This window comes from Bufo gargarizans, chromosome 1 (genome assembly GCF_014858855.1).
Source record: "Bufo gargarizans isolate SCDJY-AF-19 chromosome 1, ASM1485885v1, whole genome shotgun sequence".
NCBI lineage: Eukaryota > Metazoa > Chordata > Amphibia > Anura > Bufonidae > Bufo > Bufo gargarizans.
The window spans coordinates 36,495,143-36,510,263 of record NC_058080.1 but is presented as its reverse complement, the minus strand read 5'-3'; the positions used below and the strand labels follow the sequence as shown (position 1 = coordinate 36,510,263).

The 15,121-nt window shown below is 44.7% G+C and overlaps 1 protein-coding gene across 2 annotated transcripts in view; it reads left to right on the top strand.

The window, feature by feature from the left end:
• LOC122938917 overlaps positions 1-10,752 on the top strand; it is a 58,621-nt gene extending 47,869 nt beyond the window's left edge. The window contains exons 1-3 of one of the 2 annotated variants that reach the window (XM_044294804.1): positions 5,996-7,078; positions 8,399-8,531; positions 9,656-10,752. In XM_044294804.1, coding sequence (XP_044150739.1) covers positions 6,023-7,078; positions 8,399-8,531; positions 9,656-10,272 — 1,806 coding nt within the window. In that variant the 5' untranslated portion in view covers positions 5,996-6,022 and the 3' untranslated portion in view covers positions 10,273-10,752. Of the gene's footprint in view, positions 1-5,995; positions 7,079-8,398; positions 8,532-9,655 lie in introns of those variants that run through there. The other variant, XM_044294797.1, reaches the window with a different exon arrangement.
• Positions 10,753-15,121: the final 4,369 nt, after the last annotated feature.

Genomic DNA, 15,121 nt, shown 5'->3' with positions numbered 1-15,121 from the left:
GTCCAGTATTCAAAGTGTCAAGCAGTGTTATACATTTGTATTCCCAAATTCTTCTAGCTCTTTGAGAATTGAGTTACCTTTTACTATGAGAACTTTAATGTGTTCTTCATTGTGTCCTGGCCCACAGAAATGCTTAGCCACAGGAAAGTGTAGCTTCTTCTCTTCAATTGTGTGGCGGTGGGACCTCCTCATCCTTGCATTGAGTCTCTGTCCTGTTTCTCCAACGTAGAGGCCTCCAACAGGACATTTAGTGCAGAGAATCAGACAAATCACAGTAGATGTACAGTCGTGGCCAAAAGTTTTGAGAATGACACAAATATTAGTTTTCACAACGTTTGCTGCTAAACTGCTGTTAGATCTTTGTTTCAGTTGTTTCTGTGATGTAGTGAAATATAATTACTCGCACTTCATACGTTTCAGAGGCTTTTATCGACAATTACATGACATTTATGCAAAGAGTCAGTATTTGCAGTGTTGGCCCTTCTTTTTCAGGACCTCTGCAATCCGACTGGGCATGCTCTCAATCAGCTTCTGGGCCAATTCCTGACTGATACAACCCATTCTTTCATAATCACTTCTTGGAGTTTGTCAGAATTAGTGGGTTTTTGTTTGTCCACCCGCCTCTTGAGGATAGACCACAAGTTCTCAATGGGATTAAGATATGGGGAGGTATGGGACAAACAAGATGTCCTTCTCTCTTATGTGAGCCGCCATCTCTGCCACCAATTTGGTAACTATACGGGGAGCCATAGAAATCACGAACGGAAGCACCTGGAACTGAAGGTGTCTTATTCTCCCCTTCAGATGCAGTGCTACTCTCAGAAATTATTTATGACCAGGAAAAATCGGCAGATGGTAATACGCATCCTTTATATCCAGCACTACCATAAAACAATCCTTGTAACGGAGATCTATTACAGATCTGACTGTCTCCATCTTGAACTTTCTGTATTTCAGAAATTTGTTCAAACCTTTTAGATTTATAATTGTCCTGTAATCCCCGTTCGGCTTCTTCACTAGAAAGAGATTGGAATAATAACCTAAACCTTCTTCTCCAGGAGGGCAAGGAATCAGAGCACCTATTCTTAATAACGTACCCAACCTCTCTTTCTAGTGCCCCTTGCGCATTCTGACCTATCTCTGATACGAAAAAAAAATTCTTGTGGGGGAGAGCTGACCTCCAACATGAACTCCTCTTTTAGAGAGGTTAAGATCCAACTGCTGGTGGAAATTCTGGACCAGGCAGGGAGGAAGTTTGACAATCTTCCTCCCACCCTGGCGTCATTGTGAATTATCCTTCCTGGGGGCAGAGCCCTGACCCTTGAACAGAAAGCCTTTTGATTTAGAGGAGGAGAATTTCCACCTGTTATCCTTTCTACCCGTGCTTCTATCTTTACCGGGAAATCTTTTATTCTCCCAAAAGAGATTATATTGCCTGCGGAAGCCAGAGGGGAACCCTTTTTTCCTATCACCAGCTTTTTCTAAAATATCATCTAAGGTAGAGCCAAATAAATACTTCCCTTCACAAGAAATATTTTGATGCTACGTCGCCTGACCAATTTTTTAACCATAAAGCCCTCCGGGTGGAGTTAGATAACGGCGCGGCTCTGGCAGATAATCTAGCAGCATCTCCAGAGGCATCTGCTAAAAAGTCCTCCGCCTTGGCAATAACTGGAATATTCTCCAATAATTGCTCTCTAGGAACGTTATCTTTAATCTGAGACTCGAGCTGTTTAATCCATGAGATCAGGGTTCTGGCTGTGCGAGTAGCGGCAATATTGGGCTTAAAGAGTTTCTACCACCAGAAATACCGTTATGTAGCTGACTGACATTAGCGATGCGCCAATGTCAGCACTAGTGTTGATCACGAATATTCGAATTTCGAATTTTTATTGCGAATATAGGTACCTCGAAAATTCGCGAATATTTCGAATATAGTTATATATATTCGTAATTTCGAATATTAGATTTTTTTTTTCATGCGATTTTTATTTATTTATCAGTACACATGATCCCTCCCTGCTTCTAGCTTGTGGGCCAATAAGAAGGCTGCAATATACTTGACTTTAGGAGTAGTAGTGTTTGCGAATTTCGCTCTATATTAGTTTTTTCAAATATTCGCTATATTGCTATATATTCTTGTTTTACAATATTACGAATATTCGAAAAAACAGTTATAGCAATATAGCGAATATTCGAAAAAAATCGAATATAGAGCAATTTAGCTATTATAGTGCTATAATCTTCTTTGTCTAATAGTTGTAAAGTTGAAAAATTCGCAATAAAAATTCGAATCTTAAAATCTGAAGTACGAAAATTCGCATATTACACAATCATTACCTTGCCGATTTGTCAAGAAAAAAAAATTGCGAATTTTCGAATATTCGACGAATATTCTAAAAAATATTCGCGAAATATCGCGAATTCGAATAGGACCCCTGCCGCTCATCACTATTCAGTACCCGGATCCTTCTCCTACGCAGCCATGATGCTGTGACTGATGCAGAATGTGGTCTGGCATTATCTTGTTGAAAAATGCAGGGTCTTCCCTGAAAGAGATGACGTCTGGATGGGAGCATATGTTGTTCTAGAACCTGAAGATATTTTTCTGCATTGATGGTGCCTTTCCAGACATGCAAGCTGCCCATGCCACACGCACTCCTGCCACCCCATACCATCAGAGATGCAGGCTTCTGAACTGAGCGTTGATAACAACTTGGGTTGTCCTTGTCCTCTTTGGTTCGGATGACATGGCGTCCCAGATTTCCAAAAAGAACTTTGAATCGTGACTCGTCTGACCACAGAACAGTCTTCCATTTTGCCACACTCCATTGTAAATGATCCCTGGCCCAGTGAAAACGCCTGAGCTTGTGGATCTTGCTTAGAAATGGCTTCTTCTTTGCACTGTAGAGTTTCAGCTGGCAGCGGCGGATGGCACGGTGGATTGTGGTCACTGACAATGGTTTCTGGAAGTATTCCTGAGCCCATTCTGGGATTTCCTTTACAGTAGCATTCCTGTTTGTGGTGCAGTGTCGTTTAAGGGCCCGGAGATCACGGGCATCCAGTATGGTTTTACGGCCTTGACCCTTACGCACAGAGATTGTTGCAGATTCTCGGAATCTTCGGATGATGTTCTGCACAGTTGATGATGATAGATGCAAAGTCTTTGCAGTTTTCGCTGGGTAACACCTTTCTGATATTGCTCCACTATCTTTCTGCGCAACATTGTGGGAATTGGTGATCCTCTACCATCTTGGCTTCTGAGAGACACTGCCGCTCTGAGAAGCTCTTTTTATACCCAATCATGTTTCCAATTGACCTAATTAGTGTTAATTGGTCTTCCAGCTCTTCGTTATGCTCAAATTTACTTTTTCCAGCCTCTTATTGCTACTTGTCCCAACTTTTTGGGGATTTGTTGACACCGTGAAAATTTGAATCAACGTATTTTTCCTTTAAAATGATACAATTACTCGGATTAAACGTTTGATCCGTCATCTACGTTCTATTACACATAACATACTGACATTTGCCGTCTCCACATCATTGCATTCAGTTTTTTTTCACAATTTGTTTAGTGTCCCAACTTTTTGGGAATCCGGTTTGTACATAGCACCCAGTGTCGGTGCCGAGGACCCACAAGTAAAATTCCTTCTGGGGCCCACTCTACAGCTACAGCACCAGCACGCTCAAAATGACTATGGGAGTCCCTGCAGCGATTCTGAGAAGGCAGGAAAAACGGAAAGCGGCCGCCCTGCCTCTGTACCTAGAAGTCCTCTCAGCCGCCTGATGCTGTGTGTATCTATATGCAGTGCAGTCTGTCTACTGTGCCTCTTGTGCAGGGGGTGGGGGGCCAGGGGCCCACATTGCTCAGGGGCTTCACCGATGGTCCCTTACGTGTTCCGGATGGTGCAGTTACATCCACATTGGGGATCATTTATGAGACCGGTCTCTGCTCTGCCCCGCGCCGTAACAAAACGATTCCGCCCCCTCCCCACGTCATAGTCTACCTTATAGAAATGCCCCGTCCTTCTTCCTGCCGGCGGCCAGAAAACTTGCGCAGGCGCAGTACCGCCTGCGCGATCATCAAGCTCATGAGGGCAACAGCCTCAAAAGTCTTACTGGGCATGCGCCGAGCTTCTAACCGAGGGCTGGAGATTTTCCCATTTCTACAAACCTACAGAGTCTGCCGGTGCCTGACCCAGGACTGTTGTCCTCTCTGCCCCATTTCCGTGTGTGGGGACCACGCGTTTTATCCAGGATTTACGGAGAGCGCCACATCTCTTCTTTCTTTTTACTTAGAGCTGCTTTGTGGTCCCAGATAATGAAAAGATCACTGAAATCTGTTATGGAGGGGTCTAGAGCGCGTGACATATTACCTGCGGGTGCCTCTCCCCTCCTATCCAGGGACATACAGTGGGGGAGATTGTCCACCTTTCACTTTCCAAAGGAGTTCTGCAAAATGTAACTAGAGGTCCCTCTAGTGGAAGTGTGGAGGAGACACATTTACATGCAGCGATCTCCTCCACAGTATGGGGAGCAGTGATCACTAATGCCATTGATCGTCCCATTACAGAAGCGTTCCTTCCTAACAATCTCCTGCTCGTCAGTGGAGGAGACACATTTACATGCAGCGATCTCCACAGTATAGGGAGCAGTGATCACCAATGCCATCGCTCGTTCCCATACAGAAGCGTTCCTTCCTGATAATCGCCTGCTCGTCAGTGGAGGAGACACATTTACATGTAGTGATCTCCTCCACAGTATGGGGAGCAGTGATCACTAATGCCATCGCTCGTTCCCATACAGAAACGTTCCTTCCTAACAATCTCTTGCTTGTCAGTGGAGGAGACACATTACATGCAGCGATCTCCTCCACAGTATGGGGAGCAGTGATCACTAATGTCATTGCTCGTCCTAATAAAGAAGCATTCCTTCCTGACAATCGTCTGCTCGTCAGTGGAGGAGACACATTTACATGCAGCGATCTCCACAGTATGGGGAGCAGTGATCACTAATGTCATCGCTTGTCCTCATACAGAAACGTACCTTCCTGACAATCGCCTTCCTTGTCAGTGGAGGAGACACATTACATGCAGCGATCTCCTCCACAGTACAGGGAGCAGTGATCACTAATGTCATTGCTTGTCCTCATACAGAAGCGTTCCTTCCTGACAATCGTCTGCTCGTCAGTGGAGGAGACACATTTACATGCAGCAATCTCCTCCACAGTATGGGGAGCAGTGATCACTAATGTCATCGCTCGTCCTCATACAGAAGCGTTCCTTCCTAACAATCTCCTGCTCGTCAGTGGAGGAGACACATTTATATGCAGCGATCTCCTCTACAGTACAGGGAGCAGTGATCACTAATGCCATTGCTCGCCCCCATACAGAAGCGTTCCTTCCTAACAATCTCCTGCTCGTCAGTGGAGGAGACACATTTATATGCAGCGATCTCCTCCACAGTATAGGGAGCAGTGCCGTCGTTCGTCCCCATACAGATTCCTTGTTTCCCGACACATGTTTATACGGCACGGCGATTTAGGTGCCTGCACAGATGATTCAATTACCTGACTGACGAGCGTTTCGCTCATTGATTGGGTAATCAGTGGCGCCTTTACACCGCCAGAAAATCTGTAACGAACATTCCTGTGAGCGCGATTATCGGATTCCTGCCTCGTGTAGCGGGTTCTTTAGCCAGTTTTCCTTTACACCAGTTTTGATAAATCTCCCCCAGTGACTGAAGCCTGCATGGTGTCCACAACCCTCCCCCTACAACGTGCAGTAGATAAGTCCTGATGTCCGAGTCCTCACCCACCCCCCACATGGACATTCCCCAGAGCACAATGTAAGCAGTCCTGCTGCTGTGTCTGTCAGTGTGCAGCGTGAGGTTGCAGCCCCAGAGAAGACACTGCTCCACCAGTCAGAAGAGAGGGAGGAGAATGGCTCAGCTTCCTGATATGACTCTTTCCGGACCTGACATAGAAGATTACACGTGAACAGAGCAGAGGACGGCAGCAGCAATGGCTTCTTCTCAGAGTAAAGAACTTGTGGAAATTAGAAGCTTTGGTGGTGGATATTTCAAGGAAAAGGAATTCTTATCAGTAGAAGAGATCTACCACAGCCTTCCAGGGAGAAGCATCAATAAGGCTGGAGAAACTATGAGAGGCAATATTCTGCAAACCCGCTCGGATGCATTCCTTCATCTTCCAGTAGAGTTCTCCATCAGTGGTCTTCAGCACTGCACCACCATGGACTCCACCAGGAAGATTCTGGAGTCACAATACTTTATAGGAAGAGAACACGAAAGAGAAGAACTCAAAGACCTCTTCTTCTGGTCTGTGAAAGTTCCTTCCACTGATATAGAGAAGGCTCAAGAAGAAGCTTACACTCATGTCCAAGAACACGTCCCACCAGATGAGGCAAAAGAATACAAAGAAGAAATAACTAAACAATTCGCCAACTCTCCGGCATTTAATAATCAAGCTTCTCGGTATGGAAACTTCCGCTTCTCCTTCAAGTTCTCTGACCTCCTTTCTCTATATGAGGCTCAGTTTTGTGAAGGTAAAAAGCCACAGCTCAGCATTCTGGGCACATATGTCTACAAGCAGGAGATCGCTCATTATGTGGTAGTCCACTGTCCTGATAGCACCCGATTTAAAGACCACCCAAGGGTTCCCAGGCTCCAAACCAGATGTGAACCTCTACCAAATGTCTTCTTAGTAGATGACACCTTGTATTGGAGACCTGAATCCACTTCTAATGCTCTGAAAGTGAGAACTAAGGACGGTCACATTAGAGCCTGCAACCAACCAGAACCTTGTAAATATTTTCAGGGCTCAGGACACTGCTTCCATACCATTCGATGTGCCTGGAACCACCTAGTGATTGCTTTCCATATTGCTCAGGGGGATGCATTAAAAATCCCCGTAGAAAATCTCATTGGCCACCTATCCGCCTGTTCAGCTCTAGATCCTTTTATGAAAAAAAATTCAAGAATGAAAAGAAGTGAAGCTAAAAAACACATCAAGGACTTTCAGCAGCAGTATCTGGGAAGAAGCCAAGAATTCCAACCAAAAGTAGGAGCCACGTGTTATCCATGTTATATGTCTAGTCCATGGTTATCTAGCGGTGTACTGTCCATCCTGTAGTGGTCAGTGGTATATTATATGTCCAGTCCATGGTTATCTAGCGGTGTACTGTCCGTCCTCTAGTGGTCAGTGGTATATTATATGTCCAGTCCATGGTTATCTAGGGGTGTACTGTCCATCCTCTAGTGGTCAGTGGTATATTATATGTCCAGTCCATGGTTATCTAGCGGTGTACTGTCCGTCCTCTAGTGGTCAGTGGTATATTATATGTCCAGTCCATGGTTATCTAGAGGTGTACTGTCCATCCTCTAGTGGTCAGTGGTATATTATATGTCCAGTCCATGGTTATCTAGTGGTGTACTGTCCATCCTGTAGTTGTCAGTGGTATATTATATGTCTAGTCCATGGTTATCTAGCGGTGTACTGTCCATCCTCTAATAGTCAGTGGTATATTATGTGTCCAGTCCATGGTTATCTAGGGGTGTACTGTCCATCCTCTAGTGGTCAGTGGTATATTATATGTCCAGTCCATGGTTATCTAGGGGTGTACTGTCCATCCTCTAGTGGTCAGTGGTATATTATATGTCCAGTCCATGGTTATCTAGTGGTGTACTGTCCATCCTGTAGTTGTCAGTGGTATATTATATGTCCAGTCCATGGTTATCTAGCGGTGTACTGTCCATCCTCTAGTGGTCAGTGGTATATTATATGTCCTGTCCATGGTTATCTAGGGGTGTACTGTCCAACCTCTAGTGGTCAGTGGTATATTATATCTCCAGTCCCTGGTTATCTAGCGGTGTACTGTCCATCCTCTAGTGGTCAGTGGTATATTATATGTCCAGTCCATGGTTATCTAGAGGTATACTGTCCATCGTCTAGTGGTCAGTGGTATAATATATGCCCAGTCCATGGTTATCTAGCGGTGTACTGTCCATCCTCTAGTGGTCAATGGTATATTATATGTCCAGTCCATGGTTATCTAGCGGTGTACTGTCCATCCTCTAGTGGTCAGTGGTATATTATATGTCCAGTCCATGGTTATCTAGCGGTGTACTGTCCATCCACTAGTGGTCAGTGGTATATTATATGTCCAGCCCATGGTTATCTAGTGGTGTACTGTCCATCATCTAGTGGTCAGTGGTATATTATATGTCCAGTCCATGGTTATCTAGCGGTGTACTGTCCATCCTCTAGTGGACTGCTCAGAACATTATCTGGTGGCCTCACATGTGAATGAACCATATGCTTGTATGTTACATGTGGATCATGTGTGTGATGTTATAGATTCTCTACTGTACTTTTCTTTAGGTAAATTCCAGTCATGGAGACCAGTTTGGCAAACATTCTGACCGGACGCCTCATACTGAGACAAATATACATTTAGAGGGAAAAGAACGAAGAAGAGAAGCTGAATTGAATGAAAAGCTGCATGACTGCAGAGGTAGGTGTAAAAACATAAAAGGGAAAAAGAAACTGGTGATAACTGGAAGGGCAACGTAGACTGGACACCACTAAGGAACTTACTATACCGTACCAGACTTACCATAGAAGAAAGCATTTATTGTAGAAGGAAGGTTTTTATCTTTTTTTATTAACATTTTGTACAAAAAAGTTTCAAAAAGTTTTGGACTTTATTATTATTTTTTTATAATTTACTTGCTGTATGATTGTTTGCCGATCAAGAATTCTGAACCTCTTCTAATCATGTAAGACTAAAGTATCTGAATGTCTCTCCAAATCCCAGCAGACGTGATGGTCACACAGGAACAAGTAGAACAAGAACATTGTTGAGAAATGTGCCGATGGGTAAATCACGTTTGGCATTTTCTTGCTAAAAACTCAGTCCCAGCCCAAAAAACGTGAAGAAAGGATAGTTATTTCTGTTCGCAATACTGTTACATTTTTGATTAATGGGATGTGATAACTGGATTTCCAGATAAAATCCGCACGCGTTCCTTAGTTCACCTGATGAACTGGGTTAGAGGCCACGGGCCAGGAAAGTCTAATACGTGGGAGGTCATAATGAACCTGGCTTGGTGATACCTGCCGTGTCCATTGCTGAGTTAAGTCTATAAATGCTGCAGAACATTAGCCCTTTTTTGGTTTTAGCATCTGAATTTGGGCATTTCACATATTTACTCCATAGATCTGCTGATGACACTCTGATTTTTGGGTTGGATGTTCAGTACAAGTCCTGCTATAATTCTAGAAGGTTACTCTGTGGCAAGAAACCTATAGTCATGGGCTGCACTACTTCTCCTGCCTGGATCTGTCTCTCAGTATGTAATTTATATGTCACTTTTTACATTAACCATTAAGCACGGCTTCACTTGTCTTGTTTCTGGAGCATGCTCGTTGACGTGTAAGAGAAAGGCCACACGCTCAGGTTTCCTGATGCACTTTTAGAAGCCAAGACCAAGAGTGAATTAAAAAGGAGGAGACATTGTATCTGTCCTTTATACGTCTCTCCACTTCTGATTTTGGCTTCCAAAAGTTCATCAGGAAACTTGACCTTGTGGTCGTATCCTAAGTTGTTTTAACATAATATCCGCTTTTCTGTTGCAGCCCCCACCATGGAAAATGTAGAGGAGACCACCAATGAGATAAATAACTCCACGTTACAAAGTGAACAGTTCTTTCAGTCTATGTTGGACTGTCAAAAACAGCTGATAACGTCTATTGAAAATCTCGGAAAAAATCTATCAGAAGGTTTTCACAGTCTTTGCCAGGAACTAAGAAATGTGACCGGTGCAATTACTTCTTTCCAGATGGACATATCAAGACGAGAACATCGTCCTCCATCATCTATAGAAACAAAGGCTGGACAAAAGACATTTACCTCGAGTTCATCTTCATCATTGCGATCGGATGATCTTACAACCACTTCAAGGGTTGTGGTGGATGGTCCTAAAGAGGACAGCTCACAGGGTTATGGGGAGCAGAAGTCCTTATTGAACGAAGATAGTTTAGAGACTCAAATGGATGGTGGGAAACCTGCAGAAGAAGTAGAGGTCGGAGAGCAGCCGTCCACACATGTCCGGGTGAAGCAGGAGAGGAACGGAGGCTCAGTAACTGGAAAGCATGCTGCTGAAAGAGGAGACCCTCATGAACTTGAAGACAGTTTTGAACAATATGGTCCACCATTAAAGAAAAAAAATTTTGATTTTGGTTTACATGAATGATTTCCATGGAGAAGATGACTTTCAGTCCGTGACATCATTAGAACATCCAGATCCCAGAAACATCTCTGTATCTGATTGACGACATAAAGTGGAGTTCCGTCCGGGGACATCATGACTTCTCCTGTCCTCACAGATACTTCCTGCCGTCCAGTAGATGAATGGATCACACATTGCTCACGGCCCCGGATCTTCTATTATTTTACACCGGTGCTGTGCATGCACATTTTGACAGAAATGTTTGCAACTAATCTATTCACGCACAGTGGATTTGTGGCAGAAATTTCTGTGTCTGTATTTAACTTCCAGTTATCTGAAATTAATATTTCATAACTTTGGAATGCTTTTTCTTAAGCAAGCCATTTTCAGATTGTTTTGTCATGACGCATCGTACTTCATGTCATAGGAAATTTTCAGTTAATATGTTTTGCATTTATTTGTAAAAAAAAATAAAAAAATTTACAGAAAATTCTGAAAAATTCACTTTTCAAAATTTGAATTTCTCTGATTTGAAGACATATAGTGATACCTCATAAAATAATTACTACCTAACATTCCTCATATATCTATTTTATGTTTGAATCATGTCGGAAATGTTATTTTATTTTTTAGGATGTTAGAAGGCTTTGAATTTGCAAAGGGTTCACAAACCCTTAGCAAATTCAAAACTCAATATCTATTACCCTTATTCTGCAGTTTACAGAAACACCTCATATGTGATCGTAAACTGCTGTATGGGCGCACAGCCGGGCGCAGAAGGGAAGGAGCGCCATAGTTTTTGGAAGGCATTTTGTCAATATTGCATTTGAAGAGACCTTGAAGTACCACTACATTGGAAATCCCCAAATGTGACCCCAATTTGGACACTACACCCCAAAGGAATTTTTCAAGCTGTGTAGTGAGCACTTTTGCCCAACAGGTATTGCATAGAATTCAGAAACACTTAGCTGTAAAAAAAAATAAAAAATCTAAAAAAATAATAATTTTTCATTTTCACAAATGGTAACAGGAGAAAATCAACCCTCAATTTGTTACCCATTTTCTCTGTGAATACGGCAACACCTCATATGTGATCATAAACTGCTGGGTGGGCACACCGCAGAGCTCAGAAGGGAAGGAGTGCCATATGGGTTTTGAAGGTCAGATTTCACTGAAATAATTTGCCAGCACCATGCTGTATTTGAAGACGCCCCTGAGATACCCCTTACAGTAGAAACTCCTAATAAGTTACCGTATTTTGTAAACTATACTCTCAAGGAATTTTTTTATGGTTGTAGAGAGCACTTTGACCCAAGTGTTTTGCAAAACAGATGGTGCACAGTAAAAATTGCTATTTTTCCACAGATATGCCATTTCATCGCCCAATATGTTGGGTTCATCATGTGCAATTAAGAAAAGTCATCCCTTTTATTATTATGCCAGGCTTCCTGGTTTTAGACCCTACATGTGGCCATAATCTTTTTCCTGGACATAGAACAGGGCTCAGGAGTAGGGATGAGCGAACTCGAACTGTATAGTTCGGGTTCGTACCGAATTTTGGGGTGTCCGTGACACGGACCCAAACCCGGACATTTTCGTAAAAGTCCGGGTTCGGGTTCGGTGTTCGTCGCTTTATTGGCGCTTTTGTGACGCTTTCTTGGCGCTTTTTGAAAGGCTGCAAAGCAGCCAATCAACAAGCGTCATACTACTTGCCCCAAGAGGCCGTCACAGCCATGCCTACTATTGGCATGGCTGTGATTGGCCAGAGCACCATGTGACCCAGCCTCTATTTAAGCTGGAGTCACATAGCGCCGCCCGTCACTCTGCTCTGATTAGCGTAGGGAGAGGTTGCGGCTGCGACAGTAGGGCGAGATTAGGCAGATTAACTCCTCCAAAGGACTTGATTATTGATCGATCTGCAGCTGTGGATCATTGAGCTGCTGAAATTCAATTGCTCACTGTTTTTAGGCTGCCCAGACCGTTTGTCAGTTACTTTTTTCTGGGGTGATCGGCGGCCATTTTGTGTCTTGTGGTGCGCCAGCACAAGCTGCGACCAAGTGCATTTAACCCTCAATGGTGTGGTTGTTTTTTGGCTAAAGCCTACATCAGGGTGAAGCTGTCACACCAAGTGCATTTAACCAGCAATAGTCTGTTCATTTTTTGGCCATATACTACATCAGGGGCAAGCTGCGCCCGTCACCAAGTGCATTTAACCCTCAGTAGTGTGGTTGGTCAAGCTGTCACACCAAGTGCATTTAACCAGCAATAGTGTGGTTATTTTTTGGCCATATCCCAGTCTAATTCTGTCAGTAAATCCATACCGGTCACCCAGCGCCTAAATACTAGGCCTCAAATTTATATCCCGCTAAATCTGTCGTTACCGCTGTCCTGTTGTGGCTGGGCAAGTTATTTAGTGTCCGTCAAAGCACATTTTTTGTTCTGGATTGAAAAACAATTCCCAATTTAGCAATTTCCTAATTTAGTGGTTCCTGCTATATCAGAGCTATTTGAAATCTATCCCTAAAAGGGTATATAATATTCAAGGTGCACATTGGGTCATTCAGAATAACTTCACACACACCCGCTACTGTGCATTTCCAAGTCTAATTCTGTCAGTAAATCCATACCGGTCACCCAGCGCCTAAATACTAGGCCTCAAATTTATATCCCGCTAAATCTGTCGTTACCGCTGTACTGTTCTGGCTGGGCAAGTACTTATTTAGTGTCCGTCAAAGCACATTTTTTGTTCTGGGTTGAAATACAATTCCCAATTTAGCAATTTCATAATTTAGTGGTTTCTGCTGTATCAGAGCTATTTGAAATCTATCCCTAAAAGGGTATATAATATTCAAGGTGCACATAGGGTCATTCAGAATAACTTCACACACACGCTACTGTGCATTTCCAAGTCTAATTCTGTCAGTAAATCTATACCTGTCACCCAGCGCCTAAATACTAGGCCTCAAATTTATATCCCGCTGAATTTGAATACAATACATTGGGCCAAATAATATTTTTGTTGTTGTGGTGAACGATAACAATGAGGAAAACATGTAGTAAGGGACGCGGACGTGGACATGGTCGTGGTGGTGTTAGTGGACCCTCTGGTGCTGGGAGAGGACGTGGCCGTTCTGCCACATCCACACGTCCTAGTGTACCAACTACCTCAGGTCCCAGTAGCCGCCAGAATTTACAGCGATATATGGTGGGGCCCAATGCCGTTCTAAGGATGGTAAGGCCTGAGCAGGTACAGGCATTAGTCAATTGGGTGGCCGACAGTGGATCCAGCACGTTCACATTATCTCCCACCCAGTCTTCTGCAGAAAGCGCACAGATGGCGCCTGAAAACCAAGCCCATTAGTCTGTCACATCACCCCCATGCATACCAGGGAAACTGTCTCAGCCTCAAGTTATGCAGCAGTCTCTTATGCTGTTTGAAGACTCCGCTGGCAGGGTTTCCCAAGGGCATTCACCTAGCCCTTTCCCAGCGGTGGAAGACATAGAATGCACTGACGCACAACCACTTATGTTTCCTGATGATGAGGACATGGGAATACCACCTCAGCATGTCTCTGATGATGACGAAACACAGGTGCCAACTGCTGCGTCTTTCTGCAGTGTGCAGACTGAACAGGAGGTCAGGGATCAAGACTGGGTGGAAGACGATGCAGGGGACGATGAGGTCCTAGACCCCACATGGAATGAAGGTCGTGCCACTGACTTTCACAGTTCGGAGGAAGAGGCAGTGGTGAGACCGAGCCAACAGCGTAGCAAAAGAGGGAGCAGTGGGCAAAAGCAGAACACCCGCCGCCAAGAGACTCCGCCTGCTACTGACCGCCGCCATCTGGGACCGAGCACCCCAAAGGCAGCTTCAAGGAGTTCCCTGGCATGGCACTTCTTCAAACAATGTGCTGACGACAAGACCCGAGTGGTTTGCACGCTGTGCCATCAGAGCCTGAAGCGAGGCATTAACGTTCTGAACCTGAGCACAACCTGCATGACCAGGCACCTGCATGCAAAGCATGAACTGCAGTGGAGTAAACACCTTAAAACCAAGGAAGTCACTCAGGCTCCCCCTGCTACCTCTTCTGCTGCTGCCGCCTCGGCCTCTTCTGCTGCTGCTGCCTCGGCCTCTTCCTCTGCCTCTGGAGGAACGTTGGCACCTGCCGCCCAGCAAACAGGGGATGTACCACCAACACCACCACCACCTCCGTCACCAAGCATCTCAACCATGTCACACGGCAGCGTTCAGCTCTCCATCTCACAAATATTTGAGAGAAAGCGTAAATTCCCACCTAGCCACCCTCGATCCCTGGCCCTGAATGCCAGCATTTCTAAACTACTGGCCTATGAAATGCTGTCATTCAGGCTGGTGGACACAGACAGCTTCAAACAGCTCATGTCGCTTGCTGTCCCACAGTATGTTGTTCCTAGCCGCCACTACTTCTCCAAGAGAGCCGTGCCTTCCCTGCACAACCAAGTATCCGATAAAATCAAGTGTGCACTGCACAACGCCATCTGTGGCAAGGTCCACCTAACCACAGATACGTGGACCAGTAAGCACGGCCAGGGACGCTATATCTCCCTAACTGCACACTGGGTAAATGTAGTGGCAGCTGGGCCCCAGGCGGAGAGCTGTTTGGCGCACGTCCTTCCGCCGCCAAGGATCGCAGGGCAACATTCTTTGCCTCCTGTTGCCACCTCCTCCTTCTCGGCTTCCTCCTCCTCTTCTTCCACCTGCTCATCCAGTCAGCCACACACCTTCACCACCAACTTCAGCACAGCCCGGGGTAAACGTCAGCAGGCCATTCTGAAACTCATATGTTTGGGGGACAGGCCCCACACCGCACAGGAGTTGTGGCGGGGTATAGAA